This window comes from Colossoma macropomum, unplaced genomic scaffold, assembly GCF_904425465.1.
Source record: "Colossoma macropomum unplaced genomic scaffold, Colossoma_macropomum, whole genome shotgun sequence".
In the NCBI taxonomy this organism is placed as follows: Eukaryota; Metazoa; Chordata; class Actinopteri; order Characiformes; family Serrasalmidae; genus Colossoma; species Colossoma macropomum.
In genome coordinates, this window is record NW_023494785.1 from 26927399 (window position 1) to 26950529 (window position 23131).

Consider the following 23131-nt stretch of genomic DNA (forward strand, 5'->3'; position numbering starts at 1 on the left):
AATCTATTGTTCCATGTTAATCATTCCATTGTTGCTGAGGGAGATCATCATGAGTCTCTGTGCATAAAACAATCCTGATTAAGAATTCAGACACTGATTACTGTGCTTCTTATTCCAGCTTCTACACCCACACCTCTCCCCAGCTATGTCTTACAGCATTTGTCAGTGATCAATAAATGCTATTTAAAAGCACAAACATTTTGTAAGTGTAGATCTCATCTGGCTTTTGTCTTAAAGTTGTTGTGGATGAAATTCTGCTCTTCTGCCACCTTCACCATCTCACACTTACAGCATGGATGTTGTAGAGCATTCAGCACATGTACAGTTTACTGCACCAGATCTCATTTCTGGATGTGTTAAATACACCTAATATCTTGAGTCTTCTTTGACATTTGTGTGAGTACCTAAACAAGCATAATAATCTTTACATATATAGCAGGAATAACTCATTAAAGGAGGTGGAATGGTGTTGACAGTATCTGGAAAACCAGAACTGGTTCCAAAATTGATCTGAAATACATTTTAAAAGGCTGTGTTACATTTCTTTAACTGTAATAACTTTTGAAAACTATTCAAACACTGAAAACTATTCAGTGCAATTCCTGCAACAATATATAACAGCGTGTAATCTCTTGTTTCTAAATAGATTAGTGACTGATTAACAGAAGTAAATTACTAGTGAAACTGGTGTAGCATTGGTGTAACCGATGTAGCCAAAGTAGACAAGTAAGCACATCTACCTGTAACATATCAACAAGAACTGACATAGAACAGCACTGTATTGCAGACTTACGGGTCAGTCCAGTTTAAGTGGTTGACAGTTAGGTTAAAGGGGAATTTTAGCAATTTTTCTAAATGTCTACATAATTAAGTGGTTGAAATGTAAATAATGTCATTCATAGTGGGTTGATGTGAAATGGTTCATTTGTAGAGAAACTTACTGACTCTGATTTATTTACAGTGGTGGTGATAGGAACCAGGGTTCCTGATGTCTACAACACAAATAAAGAATCTGAATTAGAATAAATTGATTAAAATACGTTTTAGGCCAAACACTTATCTCAAAACTACTGTAAAGCAAAGTCTCATTCATAATTCATTTAATGCAATAACATTCTGCGGTGTAGCTTTTAGAGGCTTTAAATCCTTCAGACGTCTGGTTCCTATCACTTCCACTGTGAACAATTCTGACTTTTCTGAGTTTTTCTAGAATTAAGCATCATGCACCAAACCACTCTGAATGACTCTGTTTACATCTTAACCATTTAATCATGCAGAAAGAATCAGTGGAGGTCCCCTTTAAGAGAGCTACAGCAAGTTTCCTCATGCCATAGTATAGTTTCAGTTTGCGTCTTTGAGGGGAAAACGAGCCAAAGAACTCGCAGCCAGACGAATCGACTCTTTTTGGTGAACCGATCAAAAGGAAACAACTCCTCAAATAACTCTGAATCACTAAGGTTTGGACTTGGAGTCTTTATTGGGAAACTTTATCGTCCGTAAGATGGCGCTAAAGCTCCTATCAGATTGCCTCTCTGTATCAGTGTCCCTGAAGACGTCTTGGTGTTGGTGTCTGAGTGTCTTCTTCCTGATCCGAGTCTCTCAGGTAGGAGCTCTTCCTCTCACCTGAGGAGGAAAAATTCACCTGCTCAGCTTTTAGCTCACACTGAATGCATGGCGTTACATTTTTTGTAACTTAATATGTTCTCGTTTGTTTTACTCCCAACTTGTAGCTTGTAGCCTACTTGTTTCTGAGGTAATTCTGCTTGCTAACTATAAAAATCTGAACGGTCTGCGTTTCTTCTGCTGCTGTGCGGTTAAAACAAAATCATCTGCTGTTCTGTGTTGCAGCATGTTTTTAAGTTATCGTTTTAGTAATAGCTTACAGTAGTTAACAGTTTACTACCCTCAACCTTTCTCTGTGATACTCTGTTTAGGGCGCTCTGTAGCTTTTCCTATAGAGAGGCTCTCACTCAGGGAAAGGTGTGTGTGTTCCTGAAGAACTTCAGCTCAAAGGTCTGTTTGTCTTCTAGGTACTGATTTACAGCCAGCGTCAAAGCTTCCCACCGAGCCAGAAACTGTAGAGGGGCTTCTAAGAGATGATGTTGCTAGTAAAATACTGAGGTTTAATTCAGCAGATTTCAGGCTGATGTGCTGTATAGCTTAATATAGCTCTTAATGAAAATTATATGTATTAACTCATGTCTTAAGTCTTATTAAAATCTTTGTAGCTGCATATAGAGTAAAAGTAACCTATTCTCAAATATTTATGAAAAAACGACTAAAAAAGTTCCAAAGGGAACGTGCATGTGTGCATGCAAAAGTTGTAAAAGACACAATTTTTTTTAACATTACCCCAAGAGGACTTGTTCGGTCAAGACACTTTTGAAGTTTGCTTCTATGAAAATGGACAAAAAGTATGGACAAAATTCAGATTTCAAGATGTTTGGTACCACTGTTTTTAGCTATGCCATGCACTTTTGTCCATTCTTACTGAGAACAGTATGTTATATGGTATTAGACACGGCATAAGACTGTTTGACATTACTTAAAGGGTCACTCTGGCCATTTAAAAGTTTAACCATCGCTTCATATGTTGTAAACACACCTACTTGCCTCTTACAGCTGCAGTAATCTGGGTTTCCTGGGTTAAAGACTAGAAAAACCTCTGCTGATGATGTATCTTGAAGGTGGAAGTCAATTTTGACTGTGTGTTTGGGTTGATATTTGGGGGTTGGCTGTTTGAAAAGTTTTTCTCAAGCTAGCTTATTCTTCAACCGAATTATTCCTTTAGTGCTATATCACTAATGCTAGCTAGCCCCTAGCACCACAGTATATCTGTTAGCCTGTAGATCAGTGTGTGGCAGTCAGGATTTGTTGGGCTTGATAGGGATTCCCAATGATTGTGTGATGTATTTGCACAATACTTGCTGAGTCTTGTGGGAAAACAACAATGGATGACAACACAAAAACAATGAAAAATGAGTTATGTCAAACCTATGAGGCTTTGGAGTGCAGTGCCGCTCTACAGAATACCACATAAAATAACACATAACCAAATAACTTAGTTAAATCCTAGTTTTAGGCCAGAAGGCCCCTTTAATTAGTCTTTGCTTCTGATGCAAATGTATGCTGATTTAGACATGCAGTTCACACAGTGCCACGCTGTCACTCTAAGTTTCGTTTTCATTTTTCTCCTAGAGACGCAGCACAAACACCTACTCATTTGTGTGCTGTCTCTGTAGAAATAAAAATGAAGATTCTTCTGTTATCCAGTCCATGGAAGTAATTACTACTTAGAAAGTCCACCGAATGTCAGCTGCATCACTTGTACACTTTGCTGGAGCTGCATGAAGATAAAATAACAAATGGTAGCGAATAAATCATGCATTCCAATTTCCAATTTTTCTTCTTAACTTGGTGTCAGTTCTCTCATTGTGGTGTTGGAAACCCCTCTTCTCTGTCTGAGCCATTGCTCTGTGCCCACCTGAACCCTCCTTACCCCATTGGATCAATAACTACACACCTGCATGGCAGATGGAGTCGGCCTAACATCAGCTCACACACTTTCAAACTATGAAGGACAGCAGTCACCATAGAAACAGGACACACACTCCCTGTAGAGGACTCTTACCATATTCTGAGGTTTTATCTCATTTTGAATTCCATCTGCAGATACAGAATTGATGTAATTCTTTAGTTATGTCTTCAGCATTATAAAATAATGTATTGTGCACAGTTGGCGGTGACCATCTAAACTCTCTTGCTTGTTTGAATTGTCATTCAGGTCCAAAGTTCTGGTGTGTCGTTTAGAGCGACATTCTCTGCAGAATGGTGACCTGACCTTAGTGAAAACGGAGGGTGAAGGGCAGAAGGGGGCAATGGGGGAAAAGATCAGAAATGTCATATTGCATAAGAAAGAGAGTCGAGCTGTGGAGCGTTTCACTGCTGCCACTTTGGTCTCTCAGCTGAAAGGGGGATCTTTTGAGGTTGGACATTAGCAGTGGCCAGCATGGGAGGTAAGTGCTTTGCTATGGTGAGCTAACGTATTGAGAGTTTGGCAGCAAAGCCTTAGATTTCCTTTTTCAGTCATTTTTACTGTCTTAAGTTTCTTTAGTTGATCACTGCAGCTACAAGGCTAATGTAAGTAACAGATAGAAGCATGCCTAAATCAACGCACACTTGCTTCAAACTGCATTCAGATACTAAGTAATCTCAAATAGACTTGTTCTGTTTCTGCTTAGTCTTTTCCCACTGCACTCCTAGCTTACACATTCTCTCATAATTCAGCTTTGTAGTTGTATTGGTGCTGGTGAAAGGGAGTGGCTTTGATAGCTGAAATCCATTTTATCCATCACAATGACTCAGAGGCATGAGCATACAATGTGATGTTCAGTAAAGCTGTTGGATAGCACAATGATGATATGAAACGCAATAAGTGATGATTAAAATAGTGTGCTTCTGACTGGATGCGCTAACCTCACCTTTAAGAAAACAGCAAAAACAAAAAATTTCAAAAGCACCATTTACTATTGTGCAAAATTAAAATGATCAAATGGTAGTTACTTACATCACAACTGCAAGACTGAAAAACAGTCTTTGCTGATTGGTTGAATAGAGTAGTTCTTGAGCTGTGCACGTGTGTATTTTGTGATTAGCCATTTAGCTGAATGGTTGTTACATGCTCTCCATTCCATGCGAGAGTGCAGGGTGTGTGTGTGTGTGTGTGTGTGTGTATATATATATATATATATATATATATATATAATATATATATATATATGTATATGTGTGTGTGTGTGTGTGTGTGTGTGTAAAGGCCAGAGTGTCTTTTAAAAACATAAAATTCAAATTGCAAATTTGCAAAATAGACTATTGTTCATATACTATTATTTTAGAATTAAACTCTTCATACACTTCATACATCCAAAATGCTGTATACAAGTTAGTAACAAGATGTTTGAAAAGAATAACAGCTGACATATAATGCATTTTGTCAAAAATATCTGTGTAGAACCTATATAATTATAATTTATTATGTAAAATTATGTATTATAATGAAATTATATAATTATGTAGGTTCATCATACACTGTGGTGCTGCAACATTTCGCCCACTCATGGCTGTTTCTGCAAATTTTCAAATGGCTTTCATGACAGCCTTTAGTGATGTAATGGGAGAGAAATGTAGCCTACATTGGCAGTGTGCTTGGCTTTAAGACACTCAGGCAAGCTGAGCCATGCTCTGTGTCTCAGTATGGGCACTATTTGCTCTATTCTTACAGTGTACACTACTATGTACTGTAGAGCCTGGGTTATTTCCAATAAACAGGAGCTGCCAGTAAAAATGGTGCCTGTTTAATTTTTGGCTCTTTTATTTTTTCTCGGTGTGTCTGCCTTTAAATAATCTGATCCCTAATAGCTCCTCCCCTTTGCTATGTATGGCAGCCTGTTGTACACAGTGTGCAACATTCAACACTTCATTTTTACAGTCCATTGCATTTGAACTCACTATTTACACTACATCTAGCTAGTTCATTATGGAAGCACTCAATCTGAGACATAGAGATTTACTGTCAGTATTACTGACATTCAGATAAGCTGCAGGGGCTTTTCAGTGGCTTCATTAGTTCTGAGCGGATCAGTTGTGCATAAGGGAAGAGGAGCAGACTGGAGCTGATGTGAGGAAGCAGACAGTAGATGATGTGGGACGAGTGTGGATCAATACTTTCGATTTGTGCAAATGAAGACTGTGAACTTGTCATTATGTGATTATGTTTCAGCGAGGGGGACATTTCAGCTTCTTGGGAGCCTGAAGCAGAAACAGCTTTTCTGCTGAATGACTCGTGACTAAATGCTTATGTGAATGTTTCTGAGTGTGAATGTGTGTATTTGTGTCTTGACCTACTTCTGTCTTTCTGTTTTTTTATTCTGTGAACTGAATTCTGACACCTTCTGACACCTCTGAAGGCCTGTGTGCATTACAGGAAGAAAGACACTTTTTGATGAGAACAAAGAACACAAGGGCCTATGCTATAAAGCAGATAGTGACTTCATTTAACTGATTAACTCAAACTTATACTCCCTTAAATGTGTGTTTTGTGCTTTGCAAAGCACAAAGTCTTTCCTTTCATACTTTGTGCTATTCTTTCCTTTTGTATTTTGTGCTATTCGTTTCATCCAGTGTTGACTCCTGATTATGGATTCTCCTTGTGAGTACCTGTCTGCTTGCTTTTGACCTGTGCCGATTGGATCAGCTACGAGTGTTGAAGCTACTCTGCACATTCTGCCGCTGCCCAATCATTACAGCACCCCTGGTTTTTGCAGGGAGGCACAGTTAATTAAGTTTTAGCTCCGACTGCATTTTTTTGCAGGCAAACTGACTGATGGCCATTGCTTTTTTTGGCCTATTTTAATGTACCCCTTTTTAACCTAAAACTCACACTCTCACTGTCTTAACACAAACACACTAGCACATTTCCAGTACTTTCTATTAGGCAAGGTCACAATAGTATTGATTTTCCCTTTACTAGAGCGACCTGACATTTTAAACTCCCAAAGGAAAAATCACTTGCTTATTAAAATAACGTCAGTCATGCCAACTGGCTATTTAGCATAATTTAGAGTTAAGCGTGATCATACTATGACATTTTGGTGTAGCAGCAGCATTAAGATACAGTGTAATTCTGCTTTCCTGCCATTATTTATGTGATTTATTGCAACACAGATCATCCAAAATATAAATAATAAATTGGCTGATTGCTTGTTTGAAGCTGATTCCTTGTTGACACATTCTGATTGTGCATCCCTAGTTTTTATTTGTTTGTGGAGAGTTTAAAGAGGTGAATAGACGTGGTTTCCTGTTGTGTTGGGCTTTATTTGGTGTTGAAGATGCTGAGATTGTGAACTGCTCCTCTACTCTGGGGCATCACCAGCGCTATCCACAAAGGGACAATGTGGCTGCAGGTTTTCATTCCAATTAAACAGAGGCACACCTGATTCTACTTGTTTAACCCCTGAAAATCCCAGGCTTATTACACCCTAAGGCTTATTATTCGGTGACTTATTATTCATGGACTTCAATGCAAATTTGCCTGCCGGTGGGCTCTGGCCATTTAAGGGGTTAATTGGTTTGTCTCTGTCTGCAAACAGTTGCTCAACACAGAACTTTTGTGTGAGGTTTGTGGATGTGTGTTTAGGGACTGCACTCCTCAGCCTGGTTTTCATCAGAGTTCAGATCAGGAGAATGAGAGAGCTGTTACAAACCACTGGATTGCAGTTCAGACATTGGTTTCTTTCTTGGTTTAGAAGCTGCTTTTGGATCATTGTCATATTGTATATCCTCAGCTGGGATACAGTATCCTGCCAAAAGAACACAGGCTTTTGCAAAAACATCCAGGAACCCCAAAACCATAAGCACAGAGGCAGCCAACTTTTTTCTTTTTTTCAGTTGTTTTTGATCAAACAGAATGATTTTGGGTGACAGAATGATTTTTCTGTATGTTCTTTACTTTTTGTTGTCTAGAGAACCCACTACAGTACACTCAATAAATAAATATATTATTACAAATGTATTTGAGTGTATTGGAAGACATCTTGATGATTTTACCATCTGTCAGTTACAGCTGCTTTGCTTGTTCACAATAAAACCTTGAAATGTAAAAATTATTTGAGGAAAAAATAACAAATATTCTCCACTTGAGAATTAAATACTATTTATGTGTGTTTTTATTTACTTTTGTTTTATGCTCATCAATATTTGCCAATAATCTGAGAAATCTGAGATACCTTAAAAAAATTGCATGCTGCAAAAAAACTCTCTGCAACAGCTTTTTTTTTCACAACTCAACAAGTATTGACTGTCCATCCAGCATCTCTCTCCTGGGCGGTAGCTATCTATCGACCTTGGAACTATTCTCTGTCTCTCTCTCTTTCTCGCTCTCTCTTTGTCTCTATCTCACTCTCTTTCTTTCACTCCATCTTTTCCCCTTTGAGTTAATAAAGCTATCAAAGGCCTTGGCAGCTCCCACACGGCCACAGCTTTTCTAAGCAGAGGTTTACCTTTTATAAATCTCACACTGAAAGAAAATGTCCCTGCTTTTCTCACAGTCTTTTATTTTCTGTTTCTCTAGTTTTTCTCCATCATTGGACCTCTTATTTACAACATTCTGTTTTTTTCTCTTTTGTTTGTTTTCTCTTGTACACGTGCACACATGGACACTCCTTTTTACCTTCATTTGTTGTTTGTCCATTCGTAATAACATATATGGAAGATCATGGCAATTACACAGTTATACAGTTATAAGTTTGAATACCCCTGGACTCGATTTCTTGATTTTCTAATGGAAAACGTGCACATTCAAATTAACACGTCCTCTGTATGTGCCATTTTTCAGCAAATTTTAGAGTTTTAACATGTTGCCAAAAAATAAACATTTTCCAATATGCAAAAAACAGTGTGTGCTACTATGTGCAGAAATGTGTTCTCTGTAGAAGATATGTTGCTTATTTTCATATACAAAATCAAAAAAATCAAAAAAATGTTATTTGACCAGGGCACACAAACACAAACTTGTGCATACAGTTGTGTAATGAAAACTAATATGGGGTTTCTCTCACTCTCTCTCTCTCTCTCTCTCACAGCACGTATCAGGCGTTATTCTGATGTGATGGCTCTACCGGACTCTTTTATTCAGAAACAGCAACTGGATGCCTCAATGGCCGACACTTTCCTGGAGCACCTGTGTCTGCTGGACATTGACCAGGAGCCCATTACAGCACGCAACACCAGCATCATCTGCACCATCGGTTAGTTAGGCCCGCTGTGACGAGCAAGCAAGGAAAGGAATATTGACTCATTTTCTTTCTTACTTTCATTTTTTCTTGCTTTCTTTCTGTCTCCCACTGTGCTCCTGGCTGGAAGGTCCGGCATCCCGCTCTGTTCCTAAGCTGCAGGAGATGGTGAAGGCTGGAATGGACATTGCTCGCCTCAACTTCTCCCACGGCAACCACGAGGTGTGCATATGTGTGTGTGTGTGTGTGTGTATTTGTGGAAACACATCAAGGTAGGAGTTCTGACAGGATCTCTCTCTGTCTGTCTTTCTCAGTACCATGGTGAGTCGATCCGAAATATTCGGGAGGCAGTGGAGACATTGACCTCTGACCCACTGTACTACCGGCCTGTGGCCATCGCGTTGGACACCAAAGGCCCAGAAATCCGCACTGGGCTGGTGCATGGGGTAAGTCAGTGAGGGTGTATGAGTGAAAGCCAGTGTATGTAAGTGTGCATGTGTGTTTTGGTTCCACTGGAGACTTTGTAAGTGGCTATGCTGCTGCTCTGTGCATTCAGCTCAGACTGTGGTAGCTCAGAGGGTCAGAGGTAAAGTTATGGTTGCATTTGTGTTGGTGTCTAAGCACGAAATACAAGACCTGGAGCTGAGGGCAGTTTTTGTACAGTGGATGGCACAGTCTCACGCCTGGTGTGGTGGAAGAAATGTGGCTTTGGTTTTAGTGAAAACTCCTTATAGATTTTGTGAGAGTATTCAGGAATGTCAGCCAAACTGGGAACGATTGAGCTTTCTACACTGTTAATAGGCTAAGACAGCCAGCGCTCTTGGCACCAGGTGGTGATTTCTTTCTGTGTCTAGGAAATGTAAAGGTTATGTAAGTGCACCTAAGGCTGACCTAAGATTACAGAATGTGAGGAACAGATGAGGACAAATACTGTTAGTGATTCATGATGGCATACCCCTACAGTGAATTGTAGGGCTGATGTAATGTGTGTGACTGATCCAGTGTCTGGGTCTGTCATCCGTTGCCTGCACTTGCAGAGGAACTGTTAGATCTCGCAGCAGCAACTGTTTGGTCAACTCGTAATCTCTGTAGTTGCCTATGGCTCCAGGAGAGTTGGAAAGGAAACACAAGTGTTAATGTGAAGTAGGGGCCATTGACAGTGTCCTGCAAAGAGCTAGAGTTTCACCTGACACACAAAGAATGGGTTTTACCTTAAAATGATTTTACAGTTTTCTTTACAATATTTTGAAAATATTACAGCTTAAAGGTTTATGTGTTTCGTTTTTGCAGCGTTAGGGGCCGTCACACAATTACTGGAAGAAATGGTCAGCGTCAACGGTTCAGCACACACACAGAAACGTTCATGCACATAATGCAACCAAATCAAAATCAGTCTTAATGAGCGCATTTCTGTGCATTATCTTATCAATCTAGCTGATCAAAACCTGTCAGATGGTTTCAGAGGGTTTCAGAGAACTGTTAGCTACTTCTGCACAGGACTAACAAAACAGCGTGTTTTGACGACATTTATCTTGTTTGCATGATTAAAAAGGAAACATGCACACAATTAACAGAAAATGAGTGAAACTAACTGTTAATCGTGGGAACGAATTAAGAAATTGTGACCTTTTCTGACCAATTCTGACCATTCACTCAGATTAGATATTAATTTTACCCTGTCCCCTCCAGGGCTCCAGACAGGGGCAATAATAGTCAGCATATCTTTAATATGCTAGTAATTTCTAGCATTTATGTTAATAAGCTGATAGATGATGTTAGATCATCACTGCTAATGCAGTACTAGATAAACTCATACTTCTTGTTGCAACATGATGAGAAGAGATTCAGCACTGAAAGCTGAGTGTTTGAGAGCATGTTGGCTTAGGAGCTTATGATGCTGATGCTCAGCAAAAGCCTAACATTTATCATTATTGTTTAAACTGAGATTTTGATTCATTGGTGTAAACAATTGAATTTTATGTATGAAATATATGAGTACATTTTCATTTGTTTTCTCCTTCAATTATTAATTTTTTTTTAATTCTAAGAAAGTGCATTTGAGCAGTCCTTTCGAGTCCCAAATTTTGGTGATTGTGTTTTTTGTCATACCTTATTTCTTTAAATTAATTTTAAAGTTGCACCCATGACTAAATGTATTCATAAAAATGAACTCAGTGTTATTTTCATAGTGTCATATTGGATCATACTGTACTGGGTAAGATTATATTTATATGAATTGATTTTTATCTATCCATATGTATTAAAGACATAAAATACAATCACTAGCATTCAGAAAGATTCAATACCATATAGATTTACACCAAAACATCTCATTCATAGTGTTCAAAAGTGAGAACATGTATGTTCAATCTGCACATTTTGGGTTGGGGGTCTCTTAGAAGGCACAGTATATCCACCTATCCAGACACCACTGGGTGTAGTCAAACTTTTGATGGGTAGTGTATGCACAGAAAAGGGAGTTTCAGTGTACAGTGAAATTCTTCGTTTGCTGTTTCTTCTTAAAGCCACTGATAAAGAAGAAATGCAGATATGCCATATAGTACAAGTAGAAATGTGAAACAGAATATTGTGAAATTTCTGCAAGTTTAGTTAAAAGTAGTTTTAGGGAACTGTTTAATTACAAAGGATGGCAATCAGCTAATTAAGGAATAAATACAATAAACTGTTGTGGTAAAATAAAGGGTGGTTATTTATTCGGTCACTCATTTATTAATTTATCCATCCTTCAGAGACAATGCTCAGTAATCAACTCAAGAGTAAATACCCCAGTGTAAGCCAACTCATTAATATTCAAATATAGTCCTTGAGACCTGATGTTATAAGAAAGAAAGCAATTAAAAGAAACTAAATATTAAGTGTGCATGTGTGTGTCCTGGTTCCAGCGTGCAGATGGTGAGGTGAAGCTGGAACGTGGTGCACTGGTGAAGGTGGTAACAGGGGAAGCAGAGCAGGATGGGACAGACGGTGCTAAGGTGTGGATGGACTACCCTAGCCTGCCCAGCGTGGTGCAGGTAGGCAGCAGGATCTACATCGACGACGGACTCGTCGCTCTCACAGTGCTGGAGATAGGTACCTCACACTTTTACAAACACACACACTCCACGCCATCCCACCTCATTTACTGTGTTTTGATTGTTGTTGGTACATTAACTGAAAATTGAGAAGTTAAATGGGAACATGAGTGATCACAGAGCACTTAGAGCCAGTTGTACATACCTGAGGAGGTACAGTGCTAAATGTGATATAATGCAAATATATGCTCAAAATGAATCTGAGATAAATGTTTACTTTATTAAGGCTGTACTAATTATGAAAACTAACTACATAGGACCACCTGCTAATTGCGCTTCAAGTGTGAGAGCAGGGTTTAAAAGGTGCAGTAAAACAGTGAAGCTGTCAGCTCTGGACAAAAGACAAAAAAGCTTTTTATGACTGATTCCAGTTCCAATTTCTTTATTGCCAAATTGGCCAATGGTTGAAATATCTTGGGTAGATTTTTTATTAGCTTATTGGCCTAACAAACATCATTAATTGTTAATAGGCAACAAACATCATTAATTTACTTTTTTGCCCGAAGCCCACACTTTGCAGTTAAGTGAACACTCTGGTATGTAACACAGTTCTAACAGATGAAGTGTTTAGGGGTGCATGCATTTTTTATAGATAACATGCTGTACTAGCTGGTTTTTATAACCTTTACAAATATGAGTCCTAGCACCTTTCTAGTAGGGGTCAGTTTTTAACTGAGCGTGCAGTGTAGAACAGCAGAGAATGCATGAATGCGTGTGTGTGCTTGCAGTCAGAAATCACAGGCATATGAAAATATGAAAAATTCTGCAACCATAGCAAACACACTATACAAATGAACCCTGATTTTGTATAACAGGTTTGGAAGGCTCAGACTGTCAGGCTAACAGGTTCCACCTGTAGTTTTCAGATATAGACTTTAAGTTGACATATTTGCAGAACGAATCAGTGTAAAACTGCAAAATAGAAAATAAAGAGTATGTAACACGTATCTTACATGCTTCACATACCTAAAATGAAAATGTATGCACCTCTAAAACCTTTGTCTGAAGTGCATGCACATCTGTTACGTGCTTCACATATATAAATTCTCATAAGTAATATTAAACACAGTGTTGCATCTCCATTGGCTTGCCACTAACAGACATTAGCATTATGATAGTGGACAAAAAGGGACAAGAAATACTACCAAGTAATGTAAAGTTCGTGATTGTACAACAAAAAAATTAATAAAAACTAAAAAAAACTAATGAACTTACAGTGTAATTGCTGCATTTGCACTCACAAACTGGTAAACTTAGCACATACTGTCACTGTCACACAGTCAGATGCCTCCTGTCTGATGGGTCACTCTCTATCCAGCCTGTTTTGTAGCTCCACTGTCCCACATCCCAGTGTTTTATATGGCTGGGTTTTGGCTAAGACATTCCAAATGGTCAGTTTCAGCCTGTTCAACCAGCATAATTTGATCTGACTGTTGACTTGTGACTTATTACTTAAGCTCTTAAACAGAACAAAATCTATGAGGAAACGGCAGTCAGGGAATGCTTTTCACAGCACTGTGTATGTACACATAAATACACATACAGTTATTTACGCATTATCACTTTGCCTTAAATCACACATACAGGTGTGCCAAGTCTCCTACGCAAAAGATGGTTTGGTTCTAAAATAATTTTCATGTAAATAAATGAAAAGCAAAATAAATAAATGAAAAAAAACAAACAACACTGGCGCATCTTCTCAGAGACACAAGCTGCTGCACTGCTCTGTCTGTGTTTCAGGTGAGGGGTGGGTGAACACTCGTGTGGAGAATGGGGGAATCCTGTATAGCCGTAAAGGTGTGAACTTGCCGGGGGCGGAGCTTGTGAACCTACCTGCGGTGAGCGAACGGGACCAGGCAGACCTGAAGTTCGGAGTGGAGCAGGGAGTGGACATAGTATTTGCCTCCTTCATCCGCTGTGCAGAGGATGTGCGGGCAGTGCGGCATGCGCTTGGACCCAAAGGCAAAGACATCAAAATCATCAGCAAGGTGGAGAGCAGACAGGGCGTGCAGAAGTGAGTCACTTACCAACTTACCTAACCCATGCTTTAGTTTTTCAGTTAAAGATCTCAACCATGGGGAGCCAGGGGAGTTTAGTATCTGAAGTTTGGGATGGTTATGGAGGCTAATAGCATAATTTATTAGCCACTGTGTTATTTATAACAGTGTATTTCAGCCTAGCTCCTTTCCAACAAGACATAAGTGCCACTCTTCCATATTCAACATAAAACAATATTAGCTTCTCTCACAAGAGCTTCATCCACAAGCTGTTTCCATCCTGTGGTCTGTTTTATCTGTGTAAATATAGGAAGGTGTTCTTTTCTAACACTTGTGTCTGAATGGGTTTGATAGAAGGTACTTTTTGTATTTTGTTTTTGCTTAGTGATCAGTGATATTGTTCAGGTTTGTTATTGCCTTTGAATTTGTGTTGCGTGTTTGCATGTGTGTGTGAGTGTGTGTATGTGTGTGCGTGTGCATGTGCTTGTTTGTACTGTAAGCACATGTACTGCATCTTAGTATACATGTTCACCATTGCCGTGTAAGGGCTGTATTCTACCTTAATGCATGTAACAGTTGATGTATGTATTATTATGTATTATTGTTGTGGGGAAATCTCATATTGTATTCTGTTGCATTGTTTTGCCTGATTATTTAATCTTTCAAGAGAACTGATGGCCTATGGGTGATTATGTGATTGCTGTTTTATTCTGATTAGACTCTTGTGAGATGGCAGTGTAAGAGTGCATAGAGTGCATAGATGTCTGACCTAGAGATTCTGTTAGAGGTTATGTAGTATGTTAGATATATCAGTAACATATGTAATGTTACGCAAACTAAACAACAATACTTATATTAAAGCATAAACAGTATAAGTAAACTACAGTAAACATCAGTGAACTAAACACCAGTTAAGATATAACCAGCATAAACTAAACAATTGTACTAAAATTTGGACCATTCTGCCCCCAGTACACTTTCCAACACAAAACAGCACATTATAATGTCAAGCTGTGTTTCTGCTTTGTGAAAGACTTTGTATGTTTGTGCACTGTGAAAGACTAAATCTGGGCACCTGAAGATAGCTCACACCTCTCAACACCCCACCCAAAAAAAGCAAGGGTGTAATTCGAACACTGAATTCAACCCATAAGCAATGCTGTACAATTTCAGTTAAAGAATTTAAGCAATGCTTTGGTATTTGTATTGAAACATTAACCAATGCTGTATGATTTCAATTCAAAAATGTCATCAATGCTTTTAGTAGTTTAATTTAAAAGATTCATGAATGATGTTGTATTCTAATTAGAGAATTTATTCAATGCTTTGGTATTTTAATAAAAAAAATTGCCAATGCTGTCCTATTTTGATTAAATACTTTAATTGATGCCTTTTTATTTTACTTAATAAACCTAATGAATGCTGCAATATTTGCATGAAAGACTTTAACTAATTATTGTGGCTGGGATAAGTACTTTTGAAAATCAACAATTTGGACCATAATTATCACTAAATATTGATATATGTTTACAGTTACATACACATTATATCTAGGACAGTTTGTCTTGGTCACTACTCGATGGATCCCTTTCCTTTCGTCTTATGATTGTTTAATAAAAGAGCGCACCGGAGCGAAAGTTAAAGTGTGTTAAAAATTGTCATCAAATTTTTTATCCATAAAAATCAACGGTGTAAAAAGTAACTAAACATTAAACTAACGTGGTAGCTTGCTGGTGTGTAGTAAAACCAGGACTTGAGTTTCAGATCACGGACCAGAGCGCAGAACACTCGCTTACAAAATAGAAAGAACATAAATTAAATACATACATAAATAAAATAAATACATACATACATACATACTACTTCTCAATTTCATGAATGCAACTTTGTACACAGCTTCATACAGGGCATTGTTTTAAAAAAAAAAGCTAAATCAGTGCAGTTATACTATAATTAAACAGCTTGATTCAGTGCTCTTCTGAAGATGTGGCTCATGATGAAAACACTATGAATTATTTGTAGCTTTGTCCTTGGGCTTTAAGTCCACTGTGTAAGTGGAGTATGAGCGATATTCTGCATGAAGGTTAGTGTGACAAGTCCAGCATGTTATAGACGTTATCTTGCGATGTGCAGATCTGCTGTCCTGCAGTGTGCAAGAATGAACATGAAGAGCATCAGGCTGTGTGGGTGTGTGAGCATGAGCATGTTGGAGTGGACGCATCAATGATAGATGTCGCCCTTATCTGGATGTACTTTTTATGTATTCTGCATGTGCTACTATATATAAACCTACACATGCTCTTCTCTCGCTTTCTCTTTCTCACTCACTCACTCTGTTCCCTCAACCATGGTCTGTCTGACTCCTCTATTCTCTCTCTCTCTTTCTCTCTCTCTCTCTCTCTCTCTATTTCTCTCTCTTTTCACTCTCACTATGTTCCCTCAAACCTGTTCCTCTTTAATTCCCTATTCTCTCTCTCTGTCTCTCTCTCTCTCTCTGTGTAGTTTTGATGAGATCCTAAAGGAGAGTGATGGAATTATGGTTGCCCGTGGTGATCTGGGCATTGAGATTCCAGCAGAGAAAGTCTTCATTGCACAGAAGATGATGATTGGACGCTGCAACTCAGCAGGAAAACCAGTCATCTGCGCTACACAGGTTACGCACGCATACACACACACACACAAATAAAACAGCAAGAGTGGAGATCAAATTAACAGAAGTTAGTTAGTGTTCAGTTCAGTGTTGGTCAAGCTGAGAGAGACAGCAACAGATAAAATCTCTAAGAGAATGAAGAAGAAACACTGAGTAATAAAACTTACAAGAGTAGGATTAAACAGAAGCACTCAGATCATACGTGAAGTAGTTTTGGGAGAGAAGACAGATTGTTTACTTTCCTATCTAGAGCTGTATTTTTACAGTGATGATGTAATGAGACATAAATGCTGACTGAAATATTTACGTCTGTGACTCCTATGTAAGTGTGAGCTCAGTTGCAGAGCTTTTATTCATCTTTGCGCACGTACTGCATAAGCATGAAATGAAGTCCAACCTGTACCTGCAGCTTTGAGACCTGACCGAGCTTAGCCTGACTGGTAGTGCTAAATGTGAAGCCCATACCCAACAAATACCTGCTCACACCGACTGATTATTATAGACGTGGTTTTTCAGTGCTTTGCTTTAAAGTGATCGGAAAATGTCATACTGGGATAAACTGGTTTACACATCTGTAAGACACTAACAGTATTTATTGTCAATATCTGTTACCTGCTGCGCTAAAGTTCCTCTTGCTACTGTTAATACTGCAGAAATACTTAATGCTCTTCAGAGTAGCTTTGGCATATAGACAGGTTATTGCCTGATAGTCGTACAGTCATCACCCTACAAATTCCAGCAGTTCTGCCTCTTGGGAATACAAAACTAAAACAATCAACCAGAATGATGGACTCATAAACACAACCAACACTGCAGCACCCTTCACTATAAAGCATGCGTCCGCTCATCACAGGCAAGTTAAAGTCAGAAAGCTGAGATGTACAATGATGAGAAAAAACAAAATAGCAAAACTTAATCACTGTAGGCAAAAGCATACTGCCACAACAGGTGTGACAATGTATATATGTAATATGGTCCATTTACGTCTTACCATTGAATTAACCTTAGATGTTTGCTTTGACATTTTCACAAAGCCTATGTCAGCTTTTGTAGTAAAAGAGCATTGTAAATACCAAATTCACAGATAACAGACCACAACGACGACTTTTTAAAATTTCAGAATCTCACTTTTAAATGAACCAGTTACATCTTTTAACCTCAACTGGAGCTTTATATTTGAACATTGGTGCACTGATAACAAACTGAAGCCTTGCAGTAATGGTGGATAGCAATGATTGCTAAGCTGTGATTGGAGGGCTGAGAGAAGAAGGCAGTTTTGCTGAGAACATAATGATTTGATTGGCCATAATAATAAAATGACAGCACTAATAGAGAACAAATCAAGTTCCATTACCCTAAAAAAAATTGGCTTAATAAATATTCTTTACCCCAATTGTTTGGGTCGACCTGTGATCAATCTGGGTATGCCTACTCAGGCCTAGCCATGGCTACACCCCTGGCTCATCGAGTGAGCTTAACAGAAGGAGGAGGAGAAAGATCCCCTGTGACCTTTCCACCACTTCCCTCTCATCCTCCACTCTGAGAGTGCAGTTGATTTACTGTTGAACTTCATCCCCATTTTCATTCAGGGGCACGTTCACCCACTTGTCATACTGCGAAACTACACCAGATGCTGCTAATGTTACGAAAGACAGAGAGAGACAGTGCAAGAGAGAGAGAGAGAGAGAATGCATGGCATTGTGCAAATTTACATAGGCATATTCCTTCGAATTCAAATACATATACTACATTTAAAAAAATCATTCATTAGAAAACAGACTCGAGCCTGACCCTGTCGGGTAGTAGACCTAGCACACACACACACACACACACACACATTCAACAGTCACCCTCAGTCTTACAAATGCACTCACCTGTACACACTCAGACACTCACACTGTTTACCTGCAGCGATGTTGAGTCAGTGTGCTTTATCTCTATCTTAATAAACTGCTTTATACGGCCTGACAGCTTTACAGCTGGGCTACAGCAGCGCCTCTGTGTGTCTAGATGTATGAGAGTCTTACAACTACATGTCCAAAAGTATCCAGACATCCATTCTAATTAGTCAATTCATGTACTTTAAGATTCACCCATTACTGACACAGGTGTTCAGCTGCACACACAGAGCTTGTGTAATCTTCTTAGAAAAGCATTGCCAATAGAATGAGACCCTCTAGAGGAGCTGCATATGAGCCTACGTCACCATGTTCAATGCCACATGTCAGCCAAAGAGGTACAAAGCCCCCCAGCATTCGGCGGTGGAGAAGTGGGGCTGTTTTCTGGTGTGATAGACCACCATCCCATACCTTTAGGATGAGTTGGCGTGGAGTTTATGTTATGAGATTCACAGCACAGCCTTCATCAGATCCAAAACTGCATATGTGCTTCTCTTAAAGAAAAGAAAAAACAACATAAGTGGAAAAAACATTTGCAGTGAATCCAGGTGGAAACACCTTTATGCTAAAGGAGCATGAAAACGTAGCATAACTGGTGGAAAGAGTGGGCGGTCAAAAAGAAAATCCAATTGCACGGCTGCTAAACTGCTCCTCTAACCCTAGGTGAGAGAAAAGACTAAAAGTAACAGTGTATGAGTTTTACCTCATTTTGCATAAAGATGTTTTTACCTGAAATTATTGAACAATTATGGAATTATTTTTTAAGAGGAGAAGAGAGGAGTAAGTAGTGCTTCTCTGACTTGGATCTGATGAAGGCTGTGCTGGCTGAGATGTCATAACATTTTTTAATGTGGTAATTAAACAATCAGTTTTCATAAGGAGTGTGCAATGCGCCTTTTTGCTACTCTGTGATTCATGGATTCATTTATTATTTTTTGGATTTATGTATTTTTTGATTTATGTAAGAAAGTCTAAAATCTTGAATCGAGCTGAACTCAGCTTTCTCTTTTTTAATGCATAAATTCAGACCTGTGTGTTTGTTTGTGTGTGTAGATGTTGGAGAGTATGGTGTCTCACGCGCGGCCAACCAGAGCTGAGAGCAGTGATGTGGCGAATGCCGTGCTGGACGGAGCCGACTGTGTTATGCTGTCAGGAGAAACAGCCAAGGGACGCTACCCTGTGGAGGCCGTGGCCATGATGCACTCTGTAGGTGTACTTGTGTGTGTGAATTTTGAGTGCCCTGTTCACAGTGTGTTTGCAGTGGCAGTGTGCTGTTTGTTATTATGCGCATGAGTCAGCATGTGTGTGTGTATAAACTTGTTTCTCCTCTTAATTTTTATTGTCTGCATCTAGCGAGCTGCGAAGTGAAGTCGTTCCCCATTTGTCTTTTTGTCCCTTTGTTTCTCTCTCTCTCTATCTTTCTCTCTCTCTGTCTCTCTGTCTCTCTGTCTGTTTGTGTCTCTCTCTCTCTCTCTGTTTCTCTTTCTCTGTCTTTTTGTCTCTCTACCTCTCTCTGCCTCTCTCTTTCTCTCTCACTCTATCTCTCTCTCTCTCTCTCTGCTTCTCTCTTTCTCTCTCTCAGATTAGTAGGGAAGCAGAAGCAGCTATTTTCCATCAGCAGCTCTTTGAGGAGTTGAGGCGTTTAACTCCTCTGAGTTTGGACCCCACAGAGGTCACAGCGATTGGAGCTGTAGAGTCGTCCTTCAAATGCTGCGCTGGAGCCATTATCGTCCTCACCACCACCGGCAGGTACACACACCACTACGTTATTATCACTTACTATTACTGGTTTTCTTCATTGCTAAAACACGTTGAATGGAATGGGGGAAGAGGCAGAAGTGTCATTTTGCATGTGTGTTAACACTTTCTCATTGCTGTCACTTATTTTACATGTGCCGTTTCAAAGCAGTTAACTTGAATCTCACAGGAAATTACAAAAGTCTTTTGGATAAATATGTAAAACAAAAGTTAAGCACCTGGTACGTAATTGTTAACTCAGCAATCAGTTATCATTAGTTTCTGACTGAGCATGAATGAAGGACACAGTAGACATCTGAGGAGGAATAGGTAACAGCTGACACTGTCATTATATAAAACTGATTTACACAATGATAGAATATCCACTAAGATATTCAGAAATTTGTTTCTGCTTTTTAAGAAATGTGAGAAAAGTAGAAAGCAGGATTATCCCAACAGATGTAAAATCAGAAGGTGAGAATGGTGTTTGTCAGTAGAGGGATATGTAAGTCTGTTCTAGTACACAGCTGATTTATGCAATTACAGACTTACCTGTTGAGATTTCTAAAAATTCGTACAGTGGATGTACAGAGTAGATTCGGGTTTGTATCTTCGTCCACTTCCTGTCTTGGACGAGGCATGTTCGATGACATGGTCTATAATTTTTTTTGTCTGAATTTTACTGAAAATGTCAGTTCAGTATGGTATGTACACCAAGACCCTCTGGTTGGGCTCCTCTGACAGTCTGTCCCTCAGCTGAGAAATACTCAGGACTAGGGATAGCATCATTTGGGGCAGTTTTGCCCTCCACTCCTTTCTTCTGTCTCAGGAGTAGGAAAAAGCAGCAAAATTGTTTGTTTTTGAATATTTTGGGTGATTTTTTTTTGGTCTGTCAGGGGGAGGCTTGCAGTACATTGCACTGAAATGCATTTCTGATAGAACTATCTCTGAGGAAAGGATATTCACATTTCCAGCATTTGAACTGAGACAAACTGTAAAAACTGTTACAGGGGGATTCCATCAATTTTCCAAAATGTCTGCATAATTCAGTCTTTGTAAACAGTCATTCAGAGTGCTTTGGTGTGAAGTGATGCATAATTGAGAAGCTTACCATCTCAGATTTCTTTACAGTGGTGGCGTAAAAATTACTTTCCTTTGGGGGCCATTTAGACTTATAACACCCTACATGTACCTCTCAGCTATGAGTGGATTTTAAATAATGTTTAAGGACAAAATTTGATCTCAAAACTATTTATGCTTCAGGCAGTGTTTTTGTAATAACATGCTGTGAGGTAGCTTTTAGAAGCATTAAACTCTTCAGACGTCTGGTTCTTGTCACCACCGCTGTGACTCGAAAAGTCTAAAATGGAGCATTTTGCATCCAACCACTCTGAATGACTTTGTTTAATGATTTAACTATGTTGAAATTTTGAAAATGTTGAAAATTTGCAAATACGCACTTCTACACCGCTGAGTTGTGAGCTTGTAAAACTCTTTCTATGATTCTGTGTTTTGCTGATGTTTCCTCAGATCTGCTCAGCTACTGTCTCGTTATCGCCCGCGCTGTCCCATCATCGCTGTCACCAGAAATGCTCAGGTGGCCCGGCAGTCTCAGCTGCTGCGGGGGGTTTTCCCCGCCCTCTTCCACACCTCACCTCGAGAGGTCTGGGCGGACGACGTGGACAACCGTGTCACCTTCGGCATGGACATAGGTTTGTACTTACGTTAGGGTTGTTTTACTCAGTATTAACCTTCTTCAGTATTTTTTCAGTTTATTAACATTATTAATATTAGAGCCCTAACTGCAAGTGATGTTCGGTGCCTCTTACGTTCTCTTATAAAGCTCTTACATTCTCTTATAAAGCAAAGTGCTGTGGGTGTCTGTGTGTGTGTGTTTAGGTAAAGCTCGAGGCTTTTTTAAGCCTGGTGACATGGTGATCGTGGTGACTGGATGGAGTCCTGGATCTGGACACACTAACATCATGAGAGCAGTGACTGCACCTTAAACCCTTGACTCTGATTGGATACAGCCTCTGAATGCTCACATTTGATTGAACACACTGTTGGCAGACAACTAAACCCCAGAAATACTCTGTCACAAATGAAAATCCATTAACCGTCATGTCAATTAACAAAATAAAAGGTGTTGTAAAATACTGCACTCACAAACCACTTCTTTTTCTTTTAAAAGGTCCATTTCAAGGGAAGCATTTTCTTTGCTTTTTTAATGAGTCATATACTGTGTAAACATTGTTAACATTCAAACCATTCACACACCTATCCTTGCTCTCTGTACATGGACACTAAGCCCATTTTGAATTGCAGTGTTACAACCATGAGCACAATTACATATGACCATCCATTCGGCCTACAGCAGTTTGGCCACCCTTTAAAACTGCAGTGATAAAGACTGCTGTTACTGCAGTCTTTAGCAGAGTTTTTGGAGTGGAAGATGTGAGGAGAAACAATGAAACAATTAGTGCTATCGGTAATCAAATGTATCATTGCATTAATTTTTCTTTCAAAATATCCAGACAGTCGTAAGAAGTTTATTTTTTTCTGATGCTCCTCAGAAATTCAGGCTGTTTGTTCCATACAATTCAGCCCGGACTGTTTTTCTAATGAGACACAATACAAGATGACCAATCAGATCAGAGGTAATTTACATATATCTGTACCAAAAAAGATCGGTATAATTCTAAGGCACAATTTGCTAATCAGGTCGGCCCTGCATGTTTTAGTATTTTCTCGCTGTAGATTTCAACTTCAAATCAGGAAGGGCTGGTTAATGGACTGTTGGACTGAGGGTTGTAAAGCAGCAAAAACACTCCAGAACCAGGACTGGGAACCACTGAGATAAAAGCAATCAGAAAAAGGTCGTTTAAAAATGAATTACCACTGTTGTTAGTACATAAAATCACACATTAGTATGCACTTAAAGTGTGTGCATAAGAGGAAGAAATACTAG

At 39.1% G+C, this 23131-nt stretch overlaps 1 protein-coding gene across 3 annotated transcripts; it reads left to right on the plus strand.

The window, feature by feature from the left end:
• Window positions 1-1434: 1434 nt before the first annotated feature.
• Window positions 1435-22332, plus strand: pklr (pyruvate kinase L/R). Of its 3 annotated transcripts, XM_036589148.1 has the most exons (12): window positions 3447-3642; window positions 3785-4016; window positions 8640-8804; window positions 8920-9011; window positions 9104-9235; window positions 11693-11879; window positions 13622-13895; window positions 16381-16531; window positions 19480-19632; window positions 20009-20175; window positions 21694-21875; window positions 22063-22332. In XM_036589148.1, exons 2-12 carry the CDS (start codon window positions 4010-4012, stop codon window positions 22167-22169), a joined length of 1617 nt encoding a protein of 538 aa, XP_036445041.1. In that variant the 5' UTR covers window positions 3447-3642; window positions 3785-4009; the 3' UTR covers window positions 22170-22332. The 3 variants fall into 3 exon arrangements, with proteins under 3 accessions (XP_036445042.1, XP_036445043.1, XP_036445041.1); XM_036589149.1 differs by lacking the exons at window positions 3447-3642; window positions 3785-4016 and adding an exon at window positions 1435-1603; XM_036589150.1 differs by lacking the exons at window positions 3447-3642; window positions 3785-4016 and adding an exon at window positions 1935-2013.
• The last annotated feature ends 799 nt before the right edge of the window (window positions 22333-23131 follow it).